General features: G+C 36.3%; 1 protein-coding gene across 2 annotated transcripts in view; it reads left to right on the top strand.

Annotated features, from left to right (window-relative positions):
* bckdhb (branched chain keto acid dehydrogenase E1 subunit beta) overlaps positions 1 to 14,066 on the top strand; it is a 78,741-nt gene that overhangs the window by 5,555 nt on the left and 59,120 nt on the right. For both annotated transcript variants that reach the window (XM_061949652.2, XM_061949644.2), the window contains exons 3-5: positions 1,265 to 1,333; positions 8,645 to 8,778; positions 12,491 to 12,646. In XM_061949652.2, the coding sequence (XP_061805636.1) occupies positions 1,265 to 1,333; positions 8,645 to 8,778; positions 12,491 to 12,646 (359 nt within the window). The remainder of the gene's footprint in view (positions 1 to 1,264; positions 1,334 to 8,644; positions 8,779 to 12,490; positions 12,647 to 14,066) is intronic.

Below are 14,066 nucleotides of genomic sequence, written 5' to 3'. Positions count from 1 at the left end.
AAATACAAATCTTCAAAACGTGCTCAATAAAAAGGAAAGTGTGCCTTTTTAAAATCTAGCCAGCCATGCGGCACAGAGAAGCAGCGCACCATAGATCCATCCCTCTAACCTGGGGTAGGGAACCTATGGCTCGAGAGCCAGCTGTGGCTCTTTTGATGACTGCATCTGGCTCTCAGATAAATCTTAGCTGACATTGCTTAACACGATAAGTAACGAATAATTCAGCTGGTAATCACAGTGTTAAAAATAATGTTCAAAATATAAAACATTCTCTTGCATTTTAATCCATCCATCCGTTTTCTACCGCACCTGTTCAAGAAGTCGCATTAATGGTAAGAAGTATTTTATTTATTATTGGTTAGCTTCAGAATAACAATGTTATTGAAAATAATAAGAGACTTATTATACTCTAAAAATGTTTGTCTAACTTAAAAATGCACGCGTTTAGTTGTATTCAGTGTCAAAAAATATTATATGGCTCTCACGGAAATACATTTTAAAATATTTGGCTTTCATGGCTCTCTCAGCCAAAAAGGTTCCCGACACCTGCTCTAACCATTGTCTGCAATAATGAGGCACTTTGCAATGATATTCTATGATGAAGTGGAGGTGTGGAGATGGTTACTTGTACACAATTCTTCTTTAAATTGCATGAAGGAGCGCATGCGCCAATATTTGTACATATGCGAATTTGGAATTCCTGGCATATGATGGCTTATAATTGGAGTTCCACACACAGTTTTTTAGATGACACCCCAGTCAGGCCGCGTTTAGGTCATTGCTGTTTCACTTAATTCATGTAGATATTGTAGCTTGTATTGTTGACTTCTAAACTAAAGAAGGAGAAGAATAGCTGTGGTCTTAAATTGCCAATGCTGAAAACAACACCAACTGCATAACAAAGTGATTTTCTTAATTAATTGATCAGATCTTTCAGCAGCTGTTAATTTATCCCTGTATGGAAAACAACGCTTAATAATACTTGAGACGGCAGGACTACCTGATACATTACTGCAGCGCTTTCCATTTCGTAGGTGCTAATTCCATAATTGCTGCATGATTGCTTCTTTGTCCCAAACAAGCCACACACTTCAAAACATTTAGAAGTCACAGGGTTTTTCTGTTTTTGTGTACAGGGCCCATTGCTCTTTGACAATCCACAGTCAGAGCACTTTTTCTCTCTTGATTTAGCCATTGAAATGTGTACTGTTGCTGTACTTGTTTTGCCTACTAAACTGTTTAACTGTGTTGTCTTTAATCACAGTCATATTTGGGGAAGACGTGGCCTTCGGTGGAGTATTTCGCTGCACAGTGGGTTTAAGAGACAAGTATGGTAAGCTAAAGCCATCTATTTCTAATAATTTTGTCTTTCTTTATCATTCAAAAGCAAGCCTTTTGTGTAAAGCAACCAATTCTGTTTTCTGACCTGCATTGTGGTTTTTGTTTTTTTACTTACATTGTGCAATCACAAGGTGGCAGCAGAGTACTTAAGGAGCCCATTAAACTCTCTAAGAGGCGTTTGTAAGAGTTCACTGTTCACCTAGTGGACCAAATGTATTTATTTTTGCTCATAAGCTTTTGTTGTTGTCTTATAAAGCATATTTGCAAGAATTACATTCTTAATTGATTTGAGTTTGTAAATAAAGTCATTATTATTGTTTTTTTTTTTTTTGAAATTGCTACTATACATTTGTTGCACTGAATGAAATAAGATCCACACAATAACCATGTCACATAGTAACACCACATGGATGATATACAGTATTTAAAAAAACAGTTGTTATTCACATAATTGTTGTCTAAATGCCCTAGAGCAGGGCAATCCAACTAAATTGTTCTTGCGGTCATTTCCAGAAAATACTGGAGGACTAGACTTCCCTTTATTATTATTATTATTTTGAGAGTAAGTATTCTCTGTAGTGGAAATTTGTTTTTAGTCTATTTATACATGCAACAAATAGACCTGTCATGCAAAATACAAGTGTCCACTATAGTGCACGCTGGCCTTTTGTACCGTAGGTTAAAATGTTAATACAAGGATCTGCTAATGTGTTTAATCTGGTCCAAGTTCCTCTCCACTACAGGAGTGCTCTAGTGTTTTTAATACATTTAATTTGCTGCAAAAATGTTGAAGTCTCTCCTAGAGGTGAGGGAAATAATAGATTTTTAGATGCATTGCAATTCGGACATGAACGATTATAAGATCGATTAGTAAACGTCAATAATCGATTTATTCATTGTAAATAAAGTAATGCAGACATTTTGGCTGATTGCAGCGAGCCACCTCACCGAGAGATCCGACCAGCTCCTTTATTATAGTGCACTTATGTTTCAGTTTTGCACACATTTACATAAATTTAATAAATGTGATGTGGATTATTTAACTGTTTCTTATTATAAAAGTACTGTTTTTAAATGTTTCAAGTTATAAAGGCTTATTTAGTGAAACAAAAATAATAAATTAAAAACTGCGTTAATATACATAAATTGAAGATGCATAATAACCGATTTTTAATCAAATGATAGCTCCTGAATTGTAATCGTAATCAAATCGTGAGGTACCCAAAAATTCCCACCACGTCGCTCCCATGTTTTGAACTAAATTTAGGGGCCCGTCTGGGGTCATTCCCAGGCCAGATTTGGCCCATGGGCGGCCAGTTAATACCGCTGCCCTAAAGGTTTCTAAATACACTTTATTTACAATTTGTTTACACATTTACAAAGTGATTTATTTGAGTCTTTGGAATACAGACATTAATCATTATTTAAAACTCAAATATAGTATTAATGTACATGAATACAATCAGACTTTAGCAAAGCGTGCAAGTACCAGAAATATGGAACTGACCAGTGTGAGACCTATACCATGTGTGTGTATAATTGTATAAAGGACAGGACAGATGAGCAGACGAGAAGCCACTGCTCTGTAGTGTGTATGTGACCGGAGTTGTCACTAGACTGTTGCTTTGCACGTTTCTACAGCAACTGTTGAAACAGAGTTGAGGCCTGTCTATCAACTGCTTGTGTAGCTCCTGCAGACTTGAATTTATGAAGATGAATACATCACTGTGTGTACAAATGAAGTTCTTAAAGGGTTCAGCTCACAATGTTCAAAGGTTTGGACCCTGGCCTTTGAATTCCTGTCATGTGTTTGCAGTAAAACAGGTGCTTTTTGAATTTGGTTATTTTTGCCATATACATAAAACTTTCAAATACAATACAGAGCTCCATTTTTCCCTCTTTATTACATTTTGCAATGTATTTTGAGAAAAAAAAACAATCAAAACTATTGCACCCTTTTCAGCTCTTGTGAAACTCTTGTGATTTGTTATCCTTTTCTAGTTTTCCTATTTTAGTTTAGCATCTCCAAATAGCAACACTTCTGCTGATACAAGCTCCTCTAAAACTGTACAATATATATGCATAAAGGGATGACTTGCACAGAAGAGCAGTCTAAAATAATTAGCTGTGAGTCTTATAAGTCTGAGATCTGCTGTATTTTAGTTGGTTTTGGTGTGTTTGTTTTTCTTTTTAATAACATGGCGTCTCAAATCAATCCCACAGTAGCTGGCTTTTCCTTTTGTTTTCATTGACGTCAGACATGTTGACCTTTTGGAGAGGGATCATTATTTTCCATCTCATCCTTGTGTACAGTGACGAGCGCAAAGCTGTTTTTATCCCTCTCACAACTGAGAGGGATGGTGCTCACCTCTACCACCTGCAGCCATTACACAGAAAAGAGGTTAATGCAGGGTGACCACAATGTGAATGGCTTTTTACGAGGCAGATGCATCCATCTGCCAATTTTTTTACGCTAAACGATTTTTTTTTCTATCTGCTTCCCCATAATTATCCTACTCCTTTTCCATACTGCGTATTGTCTCAATGCTCCCATTGTTACTTTTGTTGGGAGGTTATGTAATCATTTCCGTTGGTTTGTCTGTTTGTTAGTTACGGTAGTTATGAAAATAATTAAAAAAGTTATTAGGGCGGATTTTCATTATACTTTTAGGAACTGTTCCAAATGTGATCTAAATGGATTTTGGGCCTGATCCGGATCATTTCTACTAAGGCTGTATATTGGCAATTACTTCACAATACCATTGAGTATTGTGATATGGTGACATTCTACATAGTTCACTGATAAATTCATAATGCATACAATACATGTTGTATATATTTGTACTAGATGACAACAATAATTCATTGGACAAACTGAGTCATAAAAAAATAATCATTAAATAATCAATATCTATTTATGGCAATTGTACAGAAAATTGATTGTTACTTGTCACCTAAATGTAAAAAAAAAAGCTCTTTACGTTTTAACTGCCAACTTTTGTACTGCCTCGCCTCCCACTAACCCAGGGGTCACCAACCTTTTTGAAACCAAGAGCTACTTCTTGGGTACTGACTAATGCGAAGGGCTACCAGTTTGATACACACTTAAATAAATTGCCAGAAATAGCCAATTTGCTCAATTTACCTTTAACTCTATGTTATTATTAATAATTAATGATATTTATCTTTGTGGAAACACTGATCATCTTAATGATTTCTCACAATAAATGTATATAGAAACAGATAAATATCAATATGCAACACTTTATTTTTATATTTTCTATAAGTGCACATTTTTCAAATTGAACATTTTCAAATGATCACTTCTAAGACAGTCTTGTGAAATCACAATATCCCATTTTAACTAGTTAACCACTAACATTTTTTAACAAATCATGAATTACTTTGCACCATGTTTGTACAAATAATAACTCATGTAAAATACAAAAGTCAACTCTCAAATTTTTAAATAAATCATGTCACACTTTGAACCGGACACCAAATCTGTCATCTGTTTCTTTGTCAGTTAGTGGGAAGCCTGGCATTGCATGCTGTTAACTAGTGTGTTGTACTCTGGTGTGTAACTTGACACTGCAACTCTGAGTGAGTCTTGCAGATGTGCATCAGTGAGGCGTGTTCTGTGTTAGTTCTTGATGAAGTTCATGTCAGAAAAGGCTGATTTACAAAGATAAGTTGAACCAAACAGGCTTGCAACCTTCATAGCTGCTGCGCATACACCACTGTACTTTTCTGTGTCAACAAGCACCAAAAGTTTGGTGCAGCCTGGTGGGCTTTGAGGTGGAGGTCATTTTGCAGTGTTACAATTTCAATCTCCACCTGTTCAGCATCCAGGCTGAATGTTGCACTTAACTGCTCAGCAATGCATGATATGTCCACACTCATGAAAGGATTAGAAATGAACGACACACATGGCTCAAGCTGATCCAGGTCACAAAACCTGTTCTCAAACTCTTGCCCAACTCTGTTTATGACCTGAGAGTACTTTTCTGCAACTTTGTCAAAAGCCCCAGATGCAGAAGCATTGTCTTTCAGCACCATCTGCACAGAGGGAAAGTGCAGCACTTTTTTTCTCTGTAAATGCAGAGAAAAGGTTAATCTTGCATTTAAAGCACTTATCATATCGGCGACAGTTTTACCTTTGCCTTGCAGCTCACAGTTCAAACTGTTCAGTTTTCCAGTAATGTCCGTTAAAAATGCAAGGTCAAGTATCCACTCAGTGTCCTCCAGCAGCACGGTGTCCTCACCTCTGGACTGCATGAACTCTTTGATTTCACCCAAAAGTGACAAAAAACTTTGCAAAATTCAAAAGTGACAAAAAACTTTGCAAAATGTGTCCCCTGCTGAGCCATCGGATTTTTGTGTGTAGTAGCAGGTCACCATATTCAGCTGACAGCTCCTCCAAAAGTACCTTGAATTCTGTGCTGTTTAGCTCTGGAGCGGATGCTGTTTATGATCTTTACGACGGGAGTCATTAAATTGATTCTACAGATTTTCTACATTTGCCAGAATAATTTTTTTGAATTTTAATCATAATAAGTTTGAAGAAATATTTCACAAATATTCTTTGTCGAAAAAACAGAAGCTAAAATGAAGAATTAAATTAAAATGTATTTATTATTCTTTACAATAAAAAAAATTTTTTTACTTGAACATTGATTTAAATTGTCAGGAAAGAAGAGGAAGGAATTTAAAAGGTAAAAAGGTATATGTGTTTAAAAATCCTAAAATCATTTTTAAGGTTGTATTTTTTCTCTAAAATTGTCTTTCTGAAAGTTATAAGAAGCAAAGTAAAAAAATAAATGAATTTATTTAAACAAGTGAAGACCAAGTCTTTAAAATATTTTCTTGGATTTTCAAATTCTATTTGAGTTTTGTCTCTCTTAGAATTAAAAATGTCGAGCAAAGCGAGACCAGCTTGCTATTAAATAAATAAAATTTAAAAAATAGAGGCAGCTCACTGGTAAGTGCTGCTATTTTAGCTATTTTTAGAACAGGCCAGCAGGCGACTCATCTGGTCCTTACGGGCGACCTGGTGCCCGCGGGCACCGCGTTGGTGACCCCTGCACTAACAACACAATGCAAGGTATCAGTACTGCAACAGTTTGCATGGCCGTGGTGCGGAAATCGTCCTTTTGTTACAATCGACCCATAATAACATGGCTTTACTTAATAGACTTATATCTTTAGAAAAATTATCGTAATATTTTGCTATATCAATATATTTCACCCACCCTAATTTCTACTGTTACCTTATGTTTAGGTTTTGAGCCTCATTTTCTCTCTGTCTCTGTCTCTGTGCGCGTGTGTGCGCGCGTGCAGACAGTGGATAAGTGACAAGAGGCTTCACTCTTTCTCTTCTTTTCCACTATAGATAGCTCAAAAAGTTACAAGCAGATATTCATCTAACTTTCAGGAAATGTGATAAGGAACATTTTGGGGCTAATCCAGATCATTTGTACGCCATTTCCTTACATTTACATTACGTGCTCCAACACTTTGTGTATGTGACCGGCCCCGCCTCCACTCACACAGACAAAGACAGTGAATGACTGACAATAGGCCTTTTGATTAAACTTTCAGGAAATGTAAAAAATAAAATAAGGAACACATGATTACATTTTGGTAGCAATCACCTTTTGGATTCAGAACTTTTTTTTACTATTGGGAGGTTGGGCCTGGAAAATGTCTGCTCTAAGAATGCTTTTCTAATTATGTTAGGTTCTATTACAAAAGTTGAGTGACAAACGTTGAATGATTTTGTTGTATCTGTATCTACTACTTAATTTACTAAAACTACAAAGTCTAATGGCTTCTGATTCAACTTTTTGTGGATCAACATTTTTTGAATCGCTGAGAATGTATACAAACTACGGTACATATCTAGAAGCGCATTTATCTAACTGCTTACTAATCCTACGATCTTACCTGCAGTCAAAACATTGAAACATCAATTTAAAAAGATTAGGGAAAATGGGATTTTGATTTTTTATGTCAGTAATGAATCCAGAATTTAAATTTTGTAATAAAATGCCTCTTCATTATTTCTTAAACGAGCAAACCGTAAAACTGTTTGAATTGTTTGACCCTTTTTGAAAGAGTTTGGCGCAGAATAAAATTGTTTTCTTCCTTGAATTGGGACTTGAGTAATTCCAAATACCTGAAAGTTTTGGCTGCAAACTTTCAAATGTCTGCTCGAAAGCTGAAGCTGAAAAGGAATTTCACCTTGCATTCCCTTGCATGGCCGTGACCCGAAGAGCATACATAAAATCAGCAAATAATGGATTCACCAGAAGAATAATAGATGTTGCAGGGCAAGAAGCTACATACACAGTGGACTGACTGCTTAGCAATCAGTTAGGGTTGACACACAGGAAACTCACATTCCCACTTACAGTCATTTTATAGTCTGCATGTCCTCCCTGTGTTGGTAATTGAAAAGGTAATGCGTGGATCTCAGTCTTCTTGCTGCAAGGCAGCAGTGCTAACTTAATCACTGTGCTGACGGATGTGAAACTCTTAATGCAACACACCTTAAGACTTGGGAGAGTGAGCAAGTTTTGTTCATATTAAAATCTCTGTATAATCAGCCTATATTCAAGCCTATTAAGTGTCTTTAAGTTACAAAGTCTCAATTGCTGTACTTATTTCTTGGTTAAATGCGATGCAAATTTACTTAACTGGTATTTCACAAAAACCATAACATTAACAGGGCGTAGCATTAAACAATTTAGCATTTTCGCTTTGATCTATGTATATAATTTATTTTTTAAGGTTTTAAACACAGCCACACTTTGTTTAGTTTTTTTAGTGCTGGGGTTGATGTTTGTCAATGCTTTGACAACACACAGGCACACAGACGTATACGGTCACTCATACAAGAGCGGTATGCTTGGGTTGGTTCTCGTCTTCAGGCCAAAATGCTCACTTTGATCATTGACTTCTTTGTCCCTCTCTGGGTTTGTGGTAGCTAATTGAACTTAATGAGTTACACTGGTGAGAAAGACATTTCCAGGCAATACAGAAAAAAAAAGTAAAGATGAGAGCAAAAATAACATTCTCAATCCAAATTTAGAGTACCGTATGTACTCTGGCTTCATTTTAGATTATAGGGTGGTGAATGGAAAAATAAAGTCTGTATTTTCATCAGTCATTTCTGTTTGGGAGTCCACCAATGTATACAGGTTACTTGTAGAGTTGTTACTTGTATCAGTCAATGTTCTATGGTTAATCCGCACGTAGCTAATTCACTCCTTGCACTTGTTTTTATCTTCATGTCGTCAAGGTAAAGATCGAGTCTTCAACACTCCTCTTTGTGAGCAGGGGATTGTTGGATTTGGTATTGGTGTAGCTGTTGCAGGAGCCACAGCTATTGCAGAGATTCAGTTTGCAGACTACATATACCCTGCATTTGACCAGGTAAGCATCATCATAAGAGGAAATAAAAAAAAGTAAACCGAAGGGTATCTGACAAGCCTCCCATTCTTAATAACTACACTATATGTTCTGTTCACTAACTCATTAAAACACTATTGCAGAGCCTCTTGTATAACAGAAGCTGCTTTTTCTTTTATTAAATTGCCGTTTTTGCCCGTTGTAAAAATACAACAATGAAGCATCAGCACCAGTTTGGCTCATACAGTATATGGTGCTTTTACAATGTTCACCATAGCGGTGCAGTTGTTTTTTTCTTTTAACAGAACTCTCAAATGTGTTTTTATATTTTACATCAAATGAGTAAGATGAATTTAGCATAACAGGCTTTCACCATTTGTCACTGTGTATTCGTATCCTCCAGAAGATAAACGTTGGGTCCCTGCTCTGTCAAAAAACAAGCGTAAGGCAGAATATGCATTAGCTAAGCTTAAAACCTGTGTTGAAATAAAAAACTTAAGTGGGTTTTTTCTATAAGCAGTAGCGTTACAACTCCAAGTCAATGGCTCAATCATCAAAATTCTCATCAAATACTTAAGTAATAAGATATGTATACATAGTACAAACACATGTTGGTACCCTTACGTTAAGATGGAAAAATCCACTATCTAGGAGTCATATCAGTTCTTTTTTTACAGACTGAAAAATGCAGTGTAGCAAGAAAAGAACGCTGTACCAACTTTGAATAATGGAAGATAGTGTATGTTCAGGGACTGCTTTGCTTCCACCTGCCAAGGTGTCTTCAGTCTGTGCAAGATTCAATTAAACTTTATATCTCCCCCAAAAATATCTCAAAAATCTGTCTGGATGTTCTGAAGTACAATATGTCAGAAAGCTTGGTCAGCCATGGGTCCTTTATCGCTTCTAATTGATTCCAGGCCTGACTGTGGTTATTTAATTTTCACGAAGTATGATTCTTATTAATAAATCAAATATTTTTATAGAGCTAAAAACCCGTTTATGACCTTTTAATTATTTTTTTCAGCATTATAAGAACCCTCTAGACATGAAATAACACCCATATTGTCACCTGATTATGAAGATGATGTTGATGATCTAGAGCAGGGGTGTCAAACTCAACTACAGAGTGGGCCAAAATTTAAAACTGAACAAAGCCGCGGGCCAAGGTTGAACAAATTAACCTTTTAATAGGGACCCAAACAGGTTTTGCATTGAATATTGAACAAGCAAGTCTTATATAACTTTATAGTGACATGCAAAATCGAGTTTCAAATAATAATAATAATAATTAAAAAATATCAATGGCATATCAAATACAATTTAAATAAAAATTGAATGCCTCTTTTCTATTTGCAGCCTTCTGAGGTAAATATCAACATTAACTTTTTCCACAGGCTAATAAATTTGAAAATAAAATGACAATGAATAAACCAACCATTCAGGACTTTAAACTACTCAGTTTGCAACACACTGATCTAATCTGATGTGCCCAAGCCAGATACCTGGCATCTTTTCTTGGATGCTAGTTCATTAATGTCGGGGCTCAGGCTTTGAGCTGAGGCAACCTTCATTATCGAACAAAGGTGTTCATCAGTCATTATATCTCGTAGTCCACCTGGACCACAGTCTTGGGGGTGTGCCTTAAAGGTACTGCCTTTAACGTCCTCTACGAGCTGTCGTCACGTCCGATTTTTATCCATTCTAACAATGTGCCGGCCCAGTCACAAGAAATGTGCGGCTTCTGTACGCACACACACGTGAATGCAACGCATACTTAATCAAGAGCAATACAGGTTACACTGAGGGTGGCCGTATAAACAACTTTAACACTGTTAGAAATATACACCACACTGAATCCACACCAAACAAGAATGACAAACACATTTCGGGAGAACATCCGCACCGTAACACAACATAAACACAACAGAACAAATACCCAGAACCCTTTGCAGCACTAACTCTTCCGGGACGCTACAAAATACACCCCCGCTACCACCAAACCCCGCCCCCCACACACACCTTGTAGCGTCCCGGAAGATTTAGTGCTGCAAAGGGTTCTAGGTATTTGTTCTGTTGTGTTTATGTTGTGTTACGGTGCGGATGTTCTCCCGAAATGTGTTTGTCATTCTTATTTGGTGTGGGTTCACAGTGTGGTGTATATTTCTAACAGTGTTAAAGTTGTTTATACGGCCACCTTCAGTATAACCTGTATCGCTGTTGATTAAGTATGCTTTGCATTCACTTGTGTGTGCGTGCAGAAGCCGCACATATTATTATCGTTGGACTGGATGAAAAGCGGACGTGACGATTTTTGGGAGGGGCACTGAAATTTGGGAGTCTCCTGGGAGGGTTGGTAAGTATGAGAATTAGCAGTGAATGCGGTGTTACCGCGGCACCGCCGCTGTATATAATCGGCGGGCCAGCTCTAGTGTTAATTTGATATCGCCTCAAAGGCCAAGTGAAATTACACGGCGGGCCAATTTTGGTCCGCGGGCCAGAGTTTGACACCCATGATCTACAGTACTCTCATAGGAGCTGGATGTGGATATCAAAAACTTTAATACATGCATCCAATGTCTGGCAGGAATAAGACTAACAACTCCACATTTGTCATTTTTAAAGTTCACCAACAAAGAAAATGTGACATTGCCATGGCAGAGAAACAAGCATCTCCAAGAAAGCACATGACTTAAGAAAGCAGTACACAATTCAAGGCATTTGGAGCGCCAACTGCAAAATCTAAATCAAATTAAATGGAGGACAGGAGGAAACCAAAATCCTTGTAGTCAAAGACATCAATTTATTGGACACATTTTGAAGATGACATCTCGAAGCAAGGAAATAAAAGACACAACTCACAAAAACCTGATGCTTTTTGACGTCATCAACAATGAATCAACTTTAACTCTACAATGATAAATAATACATTTTGTCGAATTCAACAATTTTAAGCATCACATTTCATTTATTGAGCATCACTAATATGTTATCGCTTAACTTTTATACAGAAAATATAAATTGTGCAATTCGGTCAAAGTTGTAATTTTATATATTTTTTCCTCAAATAATTTACTTGACTTGTATTTAATGCCTTCACTCTTTCGAACGAATCCATCCATCCATCCATTTTCTACCGCTTATTCCCTTTCTATTTTCTATTTATCATTAACAATGTTTTCCTTTATTATTACTTTAATTGGATTTGTACGTACGGTACTTTGTACATACTGTATCCTAATTTCTTAAATTTGTATTTCCTCCTTTTCTTTAACACCGCACAAGCTATATAATTTTTTGAGCTTGAACTTTTAAACTGAATTTGTTTTTTGATACTCTGTTTCAACATCTTCCTTTCCTGTCTTTACATAAGTACACAAGACAATTTAAATAACAAGTTTTAACCAAACAAAATATTGTATGTAAAACATATCGTGTGAAGAAATGATTATTAACAGATATGGAGAAGGAGTTGGAATAAATAAGACCAAATTCTTCCCACACCTTTTCAAACCTGTTGAGTTCTGCAAATGTGACAATGTATAAACCTTAATTTAATGTATTAAGTTTGTCGAAACAAATAAACTATACCTGCATTCATATTTATGTTAGAATTCCTAATGTCTTGTCATAAATATACAACTTTACATGTTGCAGCAACCAAAGTGGGACATTAGGGAGGTAAATTGTCTGAAAAACTTTGGAGGCACTAATTTCTATCATGTTGGTCTCTTTTTAGATAGTCAATGAAGCTGCTAAGTACCGCTACCGCTCTGGCAACTTGTTTGACTGTGGAAATCTCACCATTCGAGCTCCCTGGGGGTGTGTTGGACATGGATCTCTCTACCACTCTCAAAGCCCTGAAGCCTTCTTTGCCCACTGCCCTGGGGTCAAGGTTAGCTGTGCAGCATATTATGGTTATCTTCCCTATTATATTTAAATATATATATAGTTTTTTCACTGTTTTAACAGTTTTAAATATAACTGGGATGATTTTACCATTGCTCTTCTCTTCCAAATTCTTCAAAACACAACCCATAATTTATCATGGGTGAAACCTCTTTAATCCTTAACGATATGGATGTTGTTCTCTGATTATAAACTAGTTATTTCCCTACAACTGTAATTTTAGTGTAAGTCAGAACTTATACCTAAACACTTTAGTCGTTCACACAAATGGCATATCGAATACAGTAATAAAAAGGTTAAATACAAAAATTCAATCAAACAGTAATATAAAAAAGAATTACCGGTACGCTTTACTTTAATCAAAGTGGTTAGCTTGCACACTGGAAGCGGTGTTGCAAGGAAGGGATAGATATGATTATTGGAAGGAGGACGTCTGAGTCGGATGACTACATTGTTTAGATATTACTGTTCATTTCATTTTTGAATATACTTTCACATGCTCAAAGATACATATTTATACTTGATAATGGTTGCAGCGTTTGAGCGGCTTGGGCAGGGCATACAGCCAATATGGATTTCTTAATTTTCCCACTAAGCATTTTGTAATGCTAAATGTCACTTCACTTTTTACTTTCGTTTCATTTGACGTGCGGCCCTCTGAAGAGTATGCCTTGCACTAAGGTAAACATTTCAAAATAAACTTAAAAAGAACAAAATTAATCTTCTCCTTCCACAGTTTATCTAGCATTATTTATACGTATTAGTCCGCCTTTGTATTAGTCAGCGTAGTGCGTACATATTTTTGTGCCGCATGCGCTTTGTTTTGTTTCGTATTAATAATTTATGGGAGTATGTTTGTAACCACAAAACGTTGTTTAAGCAGGACCACCTGTAATTTGATCTTTCCGGCTCAGTTCATTACATCCTGAACAACAATAGTATTGTTGACATGAATTTAACAGCATGTGTTTTCTGCAAACAAATTGATGTTAAAATGTCAGCTTTGACATCCATCACACCTACATTCTTAACATACATTTAATCATCAGAAGTAGTATCTAATTTCCCCAGCGCCAGGGAATGATTTTACAGTTTACAGAAAAACAGTCGATCCACTATGAGTAACCATCTCTGAGTGCTATAAACATGTTGTCTCTCAGCAAAGGTCAGGCTGATAAATGTTAATCTTTGTGCATACTATCAGCACATTCAGCTCCATCTGAAGGATAGCACCACCACCGACCGTCTGATTGGCTTTGGCCATCTTTGGTTTAATGTTGCTTTGACATGAATGCAATTTGCAGTTCCATTGCCAGGGAAAAAATACAGAATCATGGCATTATAACATATTAATCCTTTTTAGTATATTCTAATTATATTTTACTAGAGCTTGCAACAAGTGTCAT

The sequence above is a fragment of the Nerophis lumbriciformis genome, linkage group LG04, assembly GCF_033978685.3.
Source record: "Nerophis lumbriciformis linkage group LG04, RoL_Nlum_v2.1, whole genome shotgun sequence".
In the NCBI taxonomy this organism is placed as follows: Eukaryota; Metazoa; Chordata; class Actinopteri; order Syngnathiformes; family Syngnathidae; genus Nerophis; species Nerophis lumbriciformis.
Note: the sequence above shows the minus strand (reverse complement) of the source record. Positions and strands in the feature narration are given on the sequence as shown.